Source organism: Hydra vulgaris, chromosome 14 (genome assembly GCF_038396675.1).
Source record: "Hydra vulgaris chromosome 14, alternate assembly HydraT2T_AEP".
Taxonomy (NCBI): Eukaryota; Metazoa; Cnidaria; class Hydrozoa; order Anthoathecata; family Hydridae; genus Hydra; species Hydra vulgaris.
This window is the reverse complement of record NC_088933.1, coordinates 36,862,909-36,879,749: the sequence shown is the minus strand read 5'-3', so window position 1 is coordinate 36,879,749 and position 16,841 is coordinate 36,862,909. Positions and strand designations below refer to the sequence as shown.

Sequence of the window (16,841 nt, the reverse complement as noted above, 5' to 3'; positions counted from 1 at the left end):
TTACTAACATGGTTAGTAAAATACCAACCATGTTACAAAATTTACAAATATTAACCATGTTATAATATTTACAAATACTAACCATGTTAGTAATAATACTAACATGGTTAATATTTATGTATCAAATGTGAAAAAACAAAAACATAAGTTCTGTATTTTTTGTGTCTAGTTAAAATTAGTAGAATTAATGTTTGTAAATATTCATGAAAATATTTTTTCAGAATATAATTGATTCATATGTAATATATACAATCAAAATTTAATAAAACTATTGGAAAGGTGTCAGTGGCGGATCCAGCATTTTTTGATCTTTGAGATAGCTAACTTCCAGACATGGAGCTAACTCCAAACATTTATATATTTATACTTATATCAAATAATGAGGGTTTGCAAAAAAATGCGATGATTGGAGGCTTGGAACAAAAAAGCCCCAAAATTTTTGCCCCAAACGTGAGAGCAACAAGTTGATGAAATATTTTTTACACTATTCTCAACTAGACTTATATTCATCGATAATTTTTAAGTTTCATAGTATTATCTTTAAGCGTTCAAAAATTATGACCATATAAAGTTTAAACCCCCCTCAATTTGAGGGGGATGTAATTTTTATATGGTCATAATTTTTGAACGCTGAGAGATAATACTATGAAACTTAAAAATTATCGATGAATATAAGTCTAGTTGAGAATAGTGCAAAAAATATTTCATCAACTTGTTGCTCTCACGTTTGGGGCAGGTGTAGCAAAAATTTTGGGTTTTTTTTTGTTCCCAGCCTCCAATCATCGCGATTTTTTGCAAACCCTCATTATTTGATATAAGTATAAATATATAAATGTTTGGAGTTAGCTCCATGTCTGGAAGTTAGCTATCTCAAAGATCAAAAAATGCTGGATCCGCCACTGGGTGTACAAAATATGGTTTACAAACCATAATTTATACACCATTACTAGTTCAAAACTAATATACACCGTATATTTGTTCAAAACCAAGATAGATCCATCACCACCTCACCTATTTTAAAAAATACTAAAGTATTATTTACACGCATGGCTACAATCACTAAAAAATTTTTTGTTACGGTTCGAAATTGATAGAAGTAACTTAAAATAAAAATGGACGAAAAATCATTAATATTGTATGAAGAACCATTTTCTTCTCTCTATATATACATATTTATGCTTCACACGCTGTTAATCTTTCCCTCCCTCTTGTGATAATTCGTTAAGAAATCAATTATTCCTTTCTCCACCTTGGTGCGTATGCGAAAAGACAAAAAATGATGGAGCAAAATATTTTATTATTTTTTTAAAAGCAGTTAAAATTGTAAATTGGGCAAAAAAGCAAGTAAAAATGAAATAAACACACGACAAGTATACTAGACTTAAAACTATTAAATATCAAAACACTGAATAGATTAATTTAAATTAAAAATATTTGATGAAAAATTACTGCTAACTATACAAATATTTATACATTATATAAAAGAAAAAAAAATTTAAAATAACAAGCTAAGTTACGAAGTACGTTTTTTTTTTTTAAAAAAAAAAAGCAAAATCTTTATAAAAATAAAAGAACAGCATTTGTTGCAAATTTAATGGTATTCTATATTAGAGTGAAAAACAAACCAAAACCCAAAATTATTTAAAAATTAATAAATAAAAAATACAGATGGAATAAAAAGTTATGATTGAGTACAAAACACAGACCAGAACAGAAACTAATAAAAATCATAGCTTTACCAACCAAAAAAAGCCAAAAAATTCATGATTAAAAATTAGGTTATTGAAAGATTAAAATTTTATACGTTTTAACATTTTTAACGATTATAGCAAAATTACAAATATAAATGCACATTTTGTTTTTTTTTGTAGAGACAGGCGTTAGTAAAAGTAACTTAAAGGCTTTATCCAATGTTGCTCTGTGTGATTTCATACAAATTTATTTTGATTATTTTAATCTTTATTTATATATTTATATATACATATATATGTATATATATATGTATATATATATATATATATATATATATATATATATATATATATATATATATGTATGTATATATATATATGTATATACGTATATACATATATGTATATACGTATATACATATATGTATATACATATATGTATATATGTTTATGTATATATATATATATATATATATATACACATATATATACATATATATATATATATTCATATATGCACTTATATATACACACAAAAACACACACATACTTATGCAGGTTAATGCAATGTCAAATTATTGATACGATATACTGATATATTGATAAAACTGACACATCGTAACCTGATATATGAACATTTACTCCATAACCTCTTCCGGGGGAGGTTTGTATACAAAATTCTTTATCTCATTTAACATCAGTGCTAAATGGAAAAAATAAATTAATAGGTAAAAAAAAGATAAATTAAATTTTTAAAATTCAAGCCACTTGATTTAAACGTTAAATTTTTACCTTTTATGGTATCAATGCTACATTCATTAAGCTCGGCTCCCTCTTCAAATAAAGGAGCAGTTGGTTCGTCGTCAGGGTCGTGATAGACGCTAAAATATGGGTGCTGTAAACATTGCTCCGCAGAAAATCGTTTTTCTGGATCAAGCAAAAGCATATGGTGCAAAATATTTTTAGCTAAAGATATTTAGTAGTTATGATTACTTTTATGAAAATAAAAAATATTAAAACCCTTTTTATTTATTAAGTATAATACAAATCAATTCGTTAACCAAGTCTTTGTAATAAAATAAATCGATACAAAAGTCCAACAAACGCAAAAAAACCTTGCGCTGTCGCCGTTGGAAACACTTTGTCAAAATCCTGTCGCACGTAATTTGGCATTGAATTAATGTATGAGCGAGCCTAAATAAAATGCAAATTAAATAAATTAACGATAAAACAATTGCCAAGCAACAATAGCCCTAGCTCCACTAATATACACTTCAATAATTTACTATTAAACATCAAAAAGCTAAGCATTTATATACAACATGATTTATATACAACAATGGTTTAAGAATATATAGTTTTTTCCAATTCTGAAAGCAAGGCTATCCCGAGGGGGAGGGAAAAAGCGTAAGGGGTGTCTAACCCCCTAATAAATTAATTAGTCGGCTAAATTTGGACTCTGGTGTCATTTGTAGTCATTTGTAGTTGTTAATAGATGTATGTCGGCAAAAAAAAATTTTTAAGTCTTATTCGGCAAAAAACAAATACGTCTACCCCCTTCTCCCTCTTTTAAGATTTCCTCGGGACGGCCCAGCCTAAAAGATCAACAACAGGAAGAAATTACAATAATTTACATATTATAACGAGTTATATCAAGGGGTACAATTTAAGATGAATTACATATCAAGAAACACGTTATACCTAGGAGTATCCTGCATTTTTAAAGTATCCGGCCAGTAACATTATATTATTTACAGTATATATGATTACAATAAACTTTCAAAAATAACAGACTTTATTCATAAAATATTTAAACAAAAGAACTCCTAAATCAACCGAATTAACAGCAACTGTAAAGAACAGATGAATCAACTGAATCAACAGCAGCAATAAAGAATAGATGATTAGGTGGCTCTTAAGTAAACAGGTGATCTGATGATTCAGTTCATCTGTTTACTTAGGAGCCACTTAATCTGATGATTCAAAAGTGGCGTTAAAGAAACATTAACATAAAAAACAACGTTAATATAAATTTAAAACTAAAAACACATACATTAGCACTTGATATTTTAGCTAAAAAATCGTCTGTAGGTTTACCAACTAACTGCATTATCTTAGTGAGTTGATCAATGTCTTGAAAATTAGTTAAGAAAATTACCAAAAAAAATTTTAGGGGTGTATTTGAGGTATCTAGATCGTGGGTGAGATAGAGAAAGTGGATTCCAACATATCAACTGATATGTAGGAATAAGAAAGTTTCTATATTTTACGTTTAAATAATACCTATTATTGAAAATAATAGGTATTATTTAAAAAAGACTCATCACTCAAAATGAATGATTTTTATATTTAATAAAGTATTTCACACCTATCCCATATGATTTAATTGTACAGCAGGTTCTTCCTATTTTTTCAGTAGAGTGAATATATTAGTATATTTCCTAATCAATGCATACTTGAGTACAATCGAAGACACCAGTGCAAAAAAGATGCAGCTCTGTTTTTAGAAACTGCTCATAAGGAAATAAAAAACTTACACACGAAATTTTCAAACTCTTGCTTAACTTTTTGCACAGATGGAAGTACTTGGTATAAAATAAATGTATAAATATTTTAAATTTTGTTTTTATATCCTCAACACTAATTACAATATTTAAATTAAAAGAAAAACTCACGAAATTATCTGCCTTTTGCACCTGATAGATAAAATTAAATTTTTTGAAAGTAAGGAATAAAGATTTTTAGACAAATCCTGCATTTAATAACATATGGAACACTTGAAGTTGCTTTTGCAGATTGATCTTCTTTCATATACTAATAGCTAATTTGAATCAGAAATTCAGCCAAAAATGGAGCTAAATTGCTTTTTGCAATAATGACTTCAATTTATATTTAGCGTACTTAAAAACAATAAAAAGGAACACGAAGCTCAAATTTAATATTTGGTATATTGACTTTTTTGCTGCTTTTTAGGCTTGAAAAAGCCGTGGCACATTTAAAATACAGTTTTTAACTGTTTTTTGGAGCAATGATTTCAAACATATAAGAACCTTTCTATAAGTTCTTGCTTTGTATTAATCACATTTTTTTTTAGCTTTTTTTTGTTCAAAAGATGTCGGACATTTTCTATTGGATTCATATGAATTTTAAGGCCAATCCAAAGGGTCAACTTTTTCTTCTTCAAATACTTAGTTACAGACTTGGTCTTGTGGTACAGGGCTCCATTGTGTATAAAGGTGCACTTTTTGTCATTGGAAAACCGCTTTCCCAGCGGTTTTCCAATGACTAAACTCTTAAATAACTTGCTGGTATCTTGAGGAATTGTGTCTTTGACTAATTGAAGTTTTCCTGTGCCCTTGAAATCCCCTGAATTTCAGCCCTTGAAATTTATTACTGACTGCACCATGACAGACATGAGATAATTGACTGTTGGTATAATGCAGTCTAGGTTATATTTTTTCCATTTACCTAACAAAGCCTGATAATAAAAAAAAACTGAAAATAATCAATACAATAATAAAATCAAACCTCAATAAAATCAAATACATGAAACAAATCAGATTTTTAGGTGGAGTTTTAATAATTACCCTTTTCCAGTCCAGGTGAAGTTTGTATTTTTTTTGCTTATGTCAAACATTCTTTAAGCATAACTAGCATTAATTAATTAGCATTAATTTAGACTTTTGAGTCATTGAGGAACTAGCCCAAGTTCCTTCAAGCTACCCCTGAACTACCACTGAACTTTTTCTATTTTTTAAGCACATATCCTAAACTTTTGTGTTGGTTTGTATGGGTTGCAACTCTTTTTCTACCACAAGCTCCTTTGAGCAGGTTGCAAAGACTAGGTCTAATTGTTGCTTTACTCAATTAATCATGGTTTAAGAAACTTTGATAATCTATGCATTCTATAGTGAGACGTGTCATTATTTTTCAATAATTCATGGATTTCTCCAAATTTACATGGAGAGATATCAGAAGTCTTGCCAATACCAAAAAATAAGCGAGAAATTAGGCTATGTGATTACTTACTGACTAAAAAATAACACAAAACCATATTGATAAAATGCAAAACAATAAAGCAAACATCAAACAAAAAGTTCAGAGGAAGTATTATCTAGATACAAGGAGTATTGAAGCATTTGGAACACTGGTTGAGATTAATTTGGGACACCAGTTGATTCTAATTATCATAAAAATATAAATTTTCTAAAAATGTTTTTAAAGTATAGAGTTAAATCTTACCCAGTGGGCACACAAATTTTTAAACAATAAAAATAATATAAGCATAACTATTTTAAGTAATATAATCATTTTTTAAAACAAAATTAAAAAAAAAAAAGGCTTTAAAACAAAACACAAGTGAAAAAAGTTTTTTAAAATAATGACCCATAAAATAATGACCATATTTTCTAAAATAAAGACCCACTTAATTTCTTTCAAACACTATAAACAATTAAAAATGGAGATAAGCGGTATTGCCATTAGTAAAAATATGTTGATAATAATTTTAAAAAGTTGTTATTTCACCACATCTGGCAAATATACAGACATATAATCAAAAGAACTTTGTTTACACTTTTTTATAATATTATTCACCTTCCAAAGGCAGAGGTACCACTACTTTTAATTAGGCTACTTTTTATTTTTGTTTTATTGTGGTTACAACCCTATCTCAATTCTTCAACTCAGAAACCTTGTCAAACAAGCATGGAGAAACAAGTTGAGTAAGTCTAATAGCATAACAAACCACTGTTGGTCATCATTTTAAAATATTGGTGTCCAAAATATTAGGACAGTGCTGATCTATATATATATATATATATATATGTATATATATATATATATATATATATATATATATATATATATATATATATATATATATATATATATATATATATATATATATATATATATATATATATTATATAGAACACACTTTCATGCACATGAGCATGCTGCAAATATTTTTTTTAAATGTCATTATTTGAACCATCCTAATATACTGATGATTCATTTCAAGTTAAGATAAAAAATTTAAAATCTTGAAAAGATACGATCATCTCCTGGAAACAAAGTTTTACCAGTTATTAATTCAGCCATAATACATCCGACAGACCAGATGTCAACTAAACAATAACAAACATAAAAACTTACTAGCAAATTATGCAAATTAACTTTAAATAACAAAAGAAAATAATAAAATTAATCACAGAACTTGACCATTTAACTAAACACTGAAAGTCTCCCTTAACCATACAATTTAAAACAGTTTATCATACAATGTTAAACGCTTGTTAGTTAATTTTTCCAGAATTTTTATAGTAATAAACTATTATAAAAATTCTAGAAGCAAATTTATATTACTTTTTTATTAATAAACTTTTTATTGTTTTTAAGACCACCTTAACCTTTTACAAATAAAATAGCCATTCAGGTAAGAATTTTTACAAACTGAATGGCTATTTATTTAAGAACTACAAAAATGTCAAAAATTTGATAAAAGACAAAAAACAAAATTTAAACCAATAAACTTCAAGTAGCAAAAATTGCTTTGTTTTAAAACAAAACAAAGCAATTTTTATTAACAATGCACACAAATATATGATATTGCAATATGTTTAAAACATATTATAATATCACCTAAGCAATTACTTTAGTATTACTGAGGCAATTGCCACAATTGTATCTATATAAATTTCTTTTTCAACACACAAAATAATTCATTTTATGTAATAAAAAAAACAGAAAACACCATAAATTGCCTTTAGGGATTCGTTTTTTATTTGTTTATTCATTATTTATTTTTTATTTATTTATTATTTATATTTTTTTATTTATTGTTTAAATTTATTTAAATAATTTATTTAAATGTTTCTCTAAAATGACTTGATTTAAATCAACATATATAGCCATATCTAACTAAGAATAGATGTAAACACATAAAATTATAAATAAATTTAAATTTAAATGTTCTTGCGATGATAATGAAAATAAAAATACAAGTTTGAAGTTTACAGACAAGTAGATGATGTACGTATAAAAATCTATAAACCTTGTGAGTTATATTGCATCCAATTAAGCATTATCTCAGGTGCACGATACCATCTGGTTGCAACATAACCAGTCATCGAATCATCAGACATTCTAGCTAACCCAAAATCTAGTATCTATCAAATGAGTTTTCAGAAATCCTTAAGTAATATCTTAAGAACTTTTGCAGAAAATTCAACTAATTTATACTAATAATACTAATTTATACTATTAAAAAGTTTTAATTTATACTAATAATTTTTAATTTATACTAATAATTTAATTAATACTAATAATGCTAAAAAGTTTATAGATAAAAAAATACCTTAAGCTCACAGTTTTCATTTACAGCTACATTTCCTGGTTTCAAATCCTATTATATAAAATGAAAATATGATTTATAAAGCTATTTTTATACAAAATGGAAACATGATTGTTACAGCTATTGTTATACAAAATGAAAATATGAATGTTACAGCTACAGTCTTTCACAGGAAGACGTGCAATAGCATGTTTTTTTGATTTGACAGCGGCTATTTCAAAAAAACATTTTAAAAACACGTTGAATGAAAATATTCTTTTATTTTACCTTAAGTGAAAACAATTACATCAAAACTTCTTAACTAAAATTTTTATATTAACAAAACGCTTTAAAATAAAGTAACAATTTACTGATAACGATTGTTTTTTAAGGTATAATTGACAGTTGTATATGATTTTTTTAATTTATTTTATATAAATGTTTAAGTATGCATTTTTAAAAATAAATGCTAACAAAAAATAAAAAAATTGCTTTGTTTTTATAAACGATGACATCTTTAACAAATTTTAATATATGAATAATTAAAGTTAATACATTTAAAAGGATAAACAAAATTTTGTTGAAAAAACAAACAAAAGTTTTAGAAAGCTGTTACAATTGCTTAAGTTTGATATTAAATTCTTTTAAATTATCGAAACGCTTTTTAATGAACAAAACACTTCTAATGAATTTTTATAATAAGAATTAATAAACTGTTTGTTTTTTTTTACTTATATAATTATGTATTTTTTTTGATAAATGTTAATCTTTTGAAACATATTTAAAAAAAAAAATACAAATGTTAAAACAAAGAATGAAATGGTATTTTAATGCGTAAATTAAATAAACTAAGCATTTTAGTTTGATAAGTTTGTTTTAGTTGGGTTATATATATATATATATATATATATATATATATATATATATATATATATATATATATATATATATATATATATATATATATATATATATATATAAATTATGTTTTTGCTTTAGTTAAGTATTTTTTCATTTCCTCTTTCGTTAAGATTTTTTTTCTTTTTTAAAGTTTTTTTTTAAGATTAGTTTAGGTAAGTTTTTATAGCGCATTTTTAAAATTTGAAAATTTTTTAAAAGCTGTGATCAAATCGTCAAAACAAAGTATTTTTTGCATGGTCATATAATTGCGTGCAATCGCATGTCTTCCTGTGAAACACTGAGCTGTTATTACTACTTATAAATATTTATACACGAAAAGCATAACTATATAATACTGCATTTCCATAAATATCCTATTAAAATACAACAACAACAATATAACAGAAAAAGCAGTAGTTAAAAACATAGAGATATTACATAAATAGATATATACATAATATGATATTACATAACATAATAGTTAGGAAAAACAGGTATGTTGTTAGAGAAGGCTGTATTAACAGGATGAAAAAACATATAAAAATGAAGTTGTGGTAAAAATAAAGCGAATGATTTATTTTAAACAAGTAATAAGTGAAAAATTTAATAGGAATTAAGAGTTTAATCTTTGCAATGCTGTTTACAAAGCTATAATCCCAAACACTAAGACAAGATTGTGGAGATTTACATGCAAAATGAGGTAACAAGTAAAAAAAGAAATTAAAAGGTACAAAAAACAGTTGTATTTGGAGCTTAAAGCTGTAACTAAAAAAAAACTAAGACTGTTTAAAATATTTATTTTAAGGTTGTTGGTAAAATGTAAAACTACAATTTATTATTCAGTAAATACTTTTTTGCAAACCAAAGCATTATATTTTAGGGATCACAAATATTTATTATATTTAAATGGAAATAAATTTATATATTAGTATTTTATTTATCAAATTTAATGAACATATGGTTAGGAGCATTAAATATAAATATATGCATTGATTTAGGGTATGGTTGGGGAATAGTCTAAAAAACTGTTGTTATACCATTGCATGACTAACATTGGCAAAATGCCAAAAAGTGTGAATTTTATTAGTTTGCAGTTCAGATTTTACCTATATTTCATAATAATTTAAGCATAATTAAAAACAAATGTAATAACTTGAAAATAACTAAAAAAAAAAAGTAAAACTTTAATCGTAATTAAAAACTATAACAATTCTAAATAAATAATATTTTAAAAAGTATTTATAAACAACGTTTTATTTTAATTTATTTAATGTATAATAAAGAATCTGCAATATTTTGTTACAATAATATTTTTTTATACTTAGAGATAAATTTGGTGTATCAACAACAACATTGAACATCAACAACAACAACACTGAAAATCAACAATAACAACATTAACAACAACAAAATTGAATACAAACAATATCATTGAACACCAACAATAACATTGAACATCAACAACAACAACATTGAACATAATTAGTTTTCTTGAGAAATTGTAATTAAAGACTTACCCTGTGTATGATTCCAGCTGAATGAATGTACTAAAACAAATTTAAAATCTTTAATAAAATATTCTTTAAATAAACAAAATCTAAATTTTTGACTTAATTCATGTTGTCACCTTTAGTCCTCTTAGAAGTTGGTAAACAAGAAACTGCACATGCTCATCAGTGAGGGTCTGAACTTTTGTGATATTATTCAAATCTGCACCCATCAAACATGTTACTAAATACCTATAAATAAAAGTAAAGTTTAAAAAAACACTCAACAATTAATCATTTTTATTTGATTGATCCAAATAACTACCGTGATATTAGCATCATTCCAATCTTGATCTAGATTGATCCTCATAACTAACATGGGACAAGAAAATCTAGACAGATTTTATTGTTTAAATGTCTTCTTAGAGAGTTCAAGATTTTATTAAGGTGCAAATTTTTATTAGGATTTTTTGTGAATAAAATTGACTGTATTGTTATGCATTCATTAAAGAAAAACTTAAACACTAAACTTGAGCACATATGCTAGGCTGAAGAAAAATACACGAAACAAGCTGACAAAAGAAAAAAAAAAGTGAATAAAACTTACACATCTTGAAACTCTTCTAAAGTCTGTTGTGGGGTAAATGTATCAAGGAGACTTATTACCTATAACAAAAATATAAAAAAAAATAAAAGTGATATAAAAGTAAAAATTAATGATTAATACTAAATTAGGGAGAGTTGGGAGTTTCATACATCATCTGAGGGTTTGGGCAGGTCTTATCTAGATATAAAGAACTTTTACTACAACAACAACAACAAAAAAATTAGCTTGTTTTTGTTTTTCTGAAAAAACTGTTTGTGGTTTGTGAGTCAACATTTTTAGATGTTAAGTGTTCAAAATACATTTATTTTTGAAGTCTTGAATGTTTTTAGCTTCTTTTACATTGAACTTTAGTTTTCCTCTGACAATAGCCCAATATCTTTTGATAGGACATAATTTGTGAAAATTTGGTAGATTGCAGTGTTTTTCAATGAAATATACTTTAGGTTCTCTAAGCTATTTTAAAGTTATCCCAGAGTAGTCACTTTTTTAACAAGATCATGTCGAACAAAAACTTTTTTTCTTCTACTTTCTAATTTCCTTTTGATTGTACCAATGTCAAAAAGTTTTTGTAACTTATTTAAAATTGTTTTGTGTAATACAGCGAGATTTTCAACCAGAAAAAGCAAAACTTTTTCTCGCTTATCTTGATTTGATGACATTTCAATCAAAACTAAGTGTTTTGGAATCAGAGTTGTTTAAATTTTGAATAATAGTTATACAATGACATTTTAAAACAGCCAGTTGATTTAAAGTAATGCACAGTTTCTGTCAACACCACATCAGAACATATGCAAATTTTTCCTGGTACATGTCTTACATATATACATAAAGCAAGTGACATGCGGTCACATGCCTTGTTCATTCATATTTTAAGTAATTTTTATAGATACACTGACCATGGCAGTTCGCATCTTTTAACTTTTTAAGCGTTTCAATAATTTGTAGCTAAAAGTTAAATTTATCAACTGAGAAAAAAAAACCAATTCTAAAAAAAGGAAACAAAATTGTAATGAAATACCAAATTTTAATTAAAATAAACTTAAAAAATTTAATAAAAGAAAAAAAAAATTTTTTATACATCTTTAGTATTCTTTTTTTCAGGGTGGGTGTTATTTTTAGCTACCAATTTTGATAAAAGTTGAGGGAAAAAACATATTTTATAACTATTTAACAACAAATGAAAGTTTTGATATGCAATTTATTGACGATTTTTATCAGCCTTTATAACTAAGAAACTAATTAGCTATGTACACTAAGAGGACTACTTTTGTTAATTTTTTTTTATGCTTATTTGTTTTCAAGTCTTTTCACTTTTAAAAATGTTTTTGCAATACTTGACATTTTTTCTTAATACATATATAATAGGAAAACAAGAAAATAAATTTATTTGTTTGCTATATATTTTAAAATATATTATTTGATTAATAAAATTTGTAATGACGGAAAAAAATTAAATTAAAGAACTGCATGATTCCTATTATAAATGCATTTACCACATTTAATGCCTGTCTAAAATTGTTTCCTTTATATTTTCGAATTTCCAACATCAATACAAATTACTAGAGATAATGAACATAATGATTGCTCTGTTTAAAAAAATGTATTTAAAAACTTAAAATAAAGTTTTAAATAGACTTCTAAAAATTTTGTTAAAAAAGTTCAGTAAATTAACAATGCCCACATGCTTTTTCGAGCATTGTCAATAACAGCAGTTAATCAGGAAATAAACTATCGAGTTTAAATGCACAATTTGGAGAATCCAACAAAAGCAAATAAATTTTACACAAAAAATGCTTTTATTTTCAATATATTCTTATCCACTTTTTTTCTCGACTTGTATCAATTTTGATAGTGAAAAATAACAACTGCCCTAAAAAAAAAAGAAAATAAAAACAGTAAAACATTTAGGTACATTATTTTTTTGACAAAATTTTTTTTTTATTAATTTTAAATTTTTTTTTAGTTTATTTTATTAAGATTTTCTATTTCATATAGTATTTGTTTCCTTTCTTTAAGTATTGCTGTTTTATTCTCTGTAATTTCTTATAGCTTTTTTTTGCTGCAAAATTCTTAAATGCTATATAAAAACGTGGTCAAGTTGTCCTAAAAAATAACTTTAAATGTGGATGAACAAGGCGTGCGACCGCATGCGCTTTCTGTGAAGGCTTGCATATGTACATACATATAAACATATATACATACATGCACACATATATACATTAGGGGTGTTCTAAAAAATAAAATTTTTAAAACGCGAATACACAAGAAGCCAAATTTGGGGCAAATATTAAAAAATGCAATTATAAAAAAAAAAAAAAATTCAAAAAATATTGACGTTTACCTTGTGCTCAAGCGGCAAAATACCCCGAAAAATGCTCCAAATTGTTCCTAAATTATTTGGCTTTGAGCACAAGGTAAATCTACATATACTGTAAAAAAATTTTCCTAATGTGATCATAATGGTTTCAAGTTTTTTTTTAGATTGTTGTGTATCCTAGTTAGGGTTGCCAACATTAAGACATTGCTGACCCAGAGAGAAAAAAAAATTGTGCTAGTATAATCAGTTCTGAAAGCAAAATAGCGCACTATGTGCAACTCTATGGTTAAATCACAGTCATATAGAAATATAATAGTCATATAACGAGTTGTCATATAACCAAAAAGTTGTATTGGAGTTGCACACTGTCAACCATTTAGCTTTATGAACTGATGATAACACAAAAAACCGATGTGAAAAATTGACTTTATGAAATCACAATTTTGTACGCTTGAACAATCGTAACAAAAAAAAAATACATAGATTTAAAGAAAAATTAACATAAAATAAAATAATTCTGGCTTAAATAATAAGTAGATATCTGACTAAATTATGAAAAACGATGAACATATTTTACATTATTTTCTAAAATTGTACTTTTTATCACTTTGTGAGAAAATAGTTTTGAAATTTGAAAAAGCCTGGAGAACTTTATTGAAAACCCAGAGCCCGGAAAAATGTCTCCAAACCCAGATTCTCCTGGTCAAAACACCTATGTTGGCAACCCTAATCCTAGTCTTTTCATAATTATTAATTTTGTTAAAAAATAATTTCACAAAAAAATATTTCAGTACAAATACACAAAAAAAGAATTTTGCACAAATACGCAAAAAAAAAAAAAATTTTTTGCATAAATTATGCGAAATCTTTTTTTTATTTTAAACAACACTTATAAAAAAACCACAATAGACAACAATCTAAATAAAAAATTTGGACCATTTTGATCACATTAGAAAAAAAATTTTACAAAATATTGAGATTTACCTTGCGCTTAAAGCCAAATAATTTAGGATCAATTTGGGCATTTTTCAGGGCATTTTTCCACTTGAGCACAAGGTAAACGTCAATATTTTTATTTACCCTAAAAATTTTTGTGTATTCGCGTTTTGAAAATTTTATTTTTTTGAACACCCCTTATATACATACATATATACATATATATATATATACACACACACACACACACACACACACACACACACACACACACACACACACACACACATATATATCAACCCTCGGAATTCAGGTCGGAATTAGGCATTGCTGACCTGAAAGTGTTTGAGGTCAGCAAAAAATTGCTGACCTCTTTTCTATGTTTTATGGTCAGACCTTTGTATCAAATAATTTTTGCAAACCTCGAAAAGATTGAGATGGGCAAATTATTGCCAACTTCATTTTTTCCTAATTCCGAGGGTTGATATATATATAAATATATATATATATATATATATATATATATATATATATATAATATATATATATATATATATATATATATATATATATATATATAGATTTATTTTAGTAAAATTATAAAACATACATTTTCATGACACATATGTTTTAGTAGACGTATTTCACGATACGCTCTTTTTGCATGCAAAACTGATTGAAATGGTCTAGACAACTTTTTGATGGCTACTTGCATGCCAGTCATTGTATCTTTTGCGGAGCTTAATTAAAATATAAGAAAAAAAATTAAGAAAAACATAACAAAAAACCAATATATTACTTTTATAATGATAATGCAACTTATATTTAATCATAAAAAGAAATTTAGAGAAAAAATAAATTTGAAGAAAAGTTAGTAAAATACAAACACAAACTTAAAGAAGAACAATGGAAATAAAATCATATTATAATTTGTATAATAGTGAATATCTAATTTTTATAAAATTACCAAACTTGACCATAGGCTCCTGTTCCAATTGCATTTAAATCCCGATATCTTTCTGGGACCTCCCATATGGTTCTGTTTAATTCTTCTCGATAAAATCCAGTTTGAAGTCTTGCCATTTCCAAGAAAATCTAACTGATAATGTTTTAACCATACAGATATAAATTTTAATATAATGCTAAAAAGGCAGCAAGCAAACACTATTAGAGTTGGAAGTTACTGGAAAAGAAAAGATGAAGTTTATAAAGCAAGATAATGAATAAAAGACAACTTAAAAAATTACAATCATTAAAAAATTATATGAATCAGGAAAACAAGATGAAGGTAGCGAAATCCAAAGAAATAATGTTCCAGGAAAAAAACTAGAAGTACGCAAAGTTTTGAAGCACATAGGAAGACAGTCACAGTAAAAGGATGAGACTTTATTAAATGACAAATAACACAAAAATAAAATTTAGTAGATGGCACAAGAGACACTAGTTCTTTAGAGCAGCACCCATTATAGTATTTATAGAAAAGAGAAGCAACATTACAACGATGTGACAATGGTTGAAGGTTAGCTGCAAGAGCAGATCTAGCTATGTTTACAATATGCTTTTGTACCTTACCTAAAAGAGAGAGGACATTATTCGAAGATCCACCCTAGAAATGGCAACAGTATTCCATTCAGGGATAGATTTGAGATTTATAGAGATAAAGAATAAAATCCAAATTAAGAAAGTGGCGAACACAATAAAAAGATGCAACCTTAGCAGGTGCTAATTTTACAATCAATTTGATATATGGTTTCCAAGAAAGATCGGAAGCAAGAATTAATCCTAGAAGATAAAAGGTAGACAACTCATCGACTACATTACCATTCATAAATATAGGAAGATCTAGATAATTGCGATAACATTTAGGTGAAAATATTTGAGTTTTATCTGAGTTGAAGTTCACTAGCCACTGAGAGCCACATGCTGCAGCCAAAGTGAGATCCTTTTCAAGCTCAAATGCCACTTCAAAACAATCAGAGAGTATTATAAAAAAAAAAAGATGATGCAAAATAAAGCATGTTGAGGTCATTCATGGAACACATTAAAAGAGTAACAAAACAAAAGTAAAACAAGAACTGTATCTGCCAGAGATATTGAAGATATACTACGCATGAAACACACTAGTATGGGTTGCCAAAGCATACATCCAAGAAAATATAATAGAACTGTTAAATTGACCAGAACAAAGCCCAAATAAGAATCCAATTAAAAATTTGTGGTTTTATTTGGATGACCAGAGTAATAGGGATAAACACATTACCAACAAACAAAACCTCTTTTTAGCTTCAGAGGCAGCTAAGCATTATATTTCTAAAAACTATTTACATGAACTAATTGATAGCATTTCTTGTAGCCTGTAACTACAAGCCGTAATAGCCGTAATAGTACTAACCAATGACTAAAGGCTTCATACTAAATACTTAATATAAAACAAATAAACAATTAACTAAAAAACAAAAGCCTTAGATATAACCCAGAAAATTAAAATAAAATTAATGAAAAAAATAAAAAGTACGAATACTTTTAATGCTTCCGAATATCATGGTTTTTCTGAAAATTTTAAAACCAT

The 16,841-nt window shown here is 26.2% G+C and overlaps 1 protein-coding gene across 1 annotated transcript; it reads right to left on the bottom strand.

Annotated features, from left to right (window-relative positions):
• Window positions 1-2,186: 2,186 nt before the first annotated feature.
• On the bottom strand, window positions 2,187-15,493 carry LOC100212645 (mitogen-activated protein kinase 14). Its single transcript, XM_065818146.1, has 12 exons — window positions 15,240-15,493; window positions 14,883-15,012; window positions 11,020-11,078; window positions 10,553-10,664; window positions 10,443-10,472; window positions 8,050-8,097; window positions 7,747-7,861; window positions 6,749-6,820; window positions 3,745-3,824; window positions 2,807-2,885; window positions 2,484-2,657; window positions 2,187-2,394 (listed from the first exon to the last, which is right to left on the bottom strand). Exons 1-12 carry the CDS (start codon window positions 15,353-15,355, stop codon window positions 2,330-2,332), a joined length of 1,080 nt encoding a protein of 359 aa, XP_065674218.1. The 5' UTR covers window positions 15,356-15,493; the 3' UTR covers window positions 2,187-2,329.
• Window positions 15,494-16,841: the final 1,348 nt, after the last annotated feature.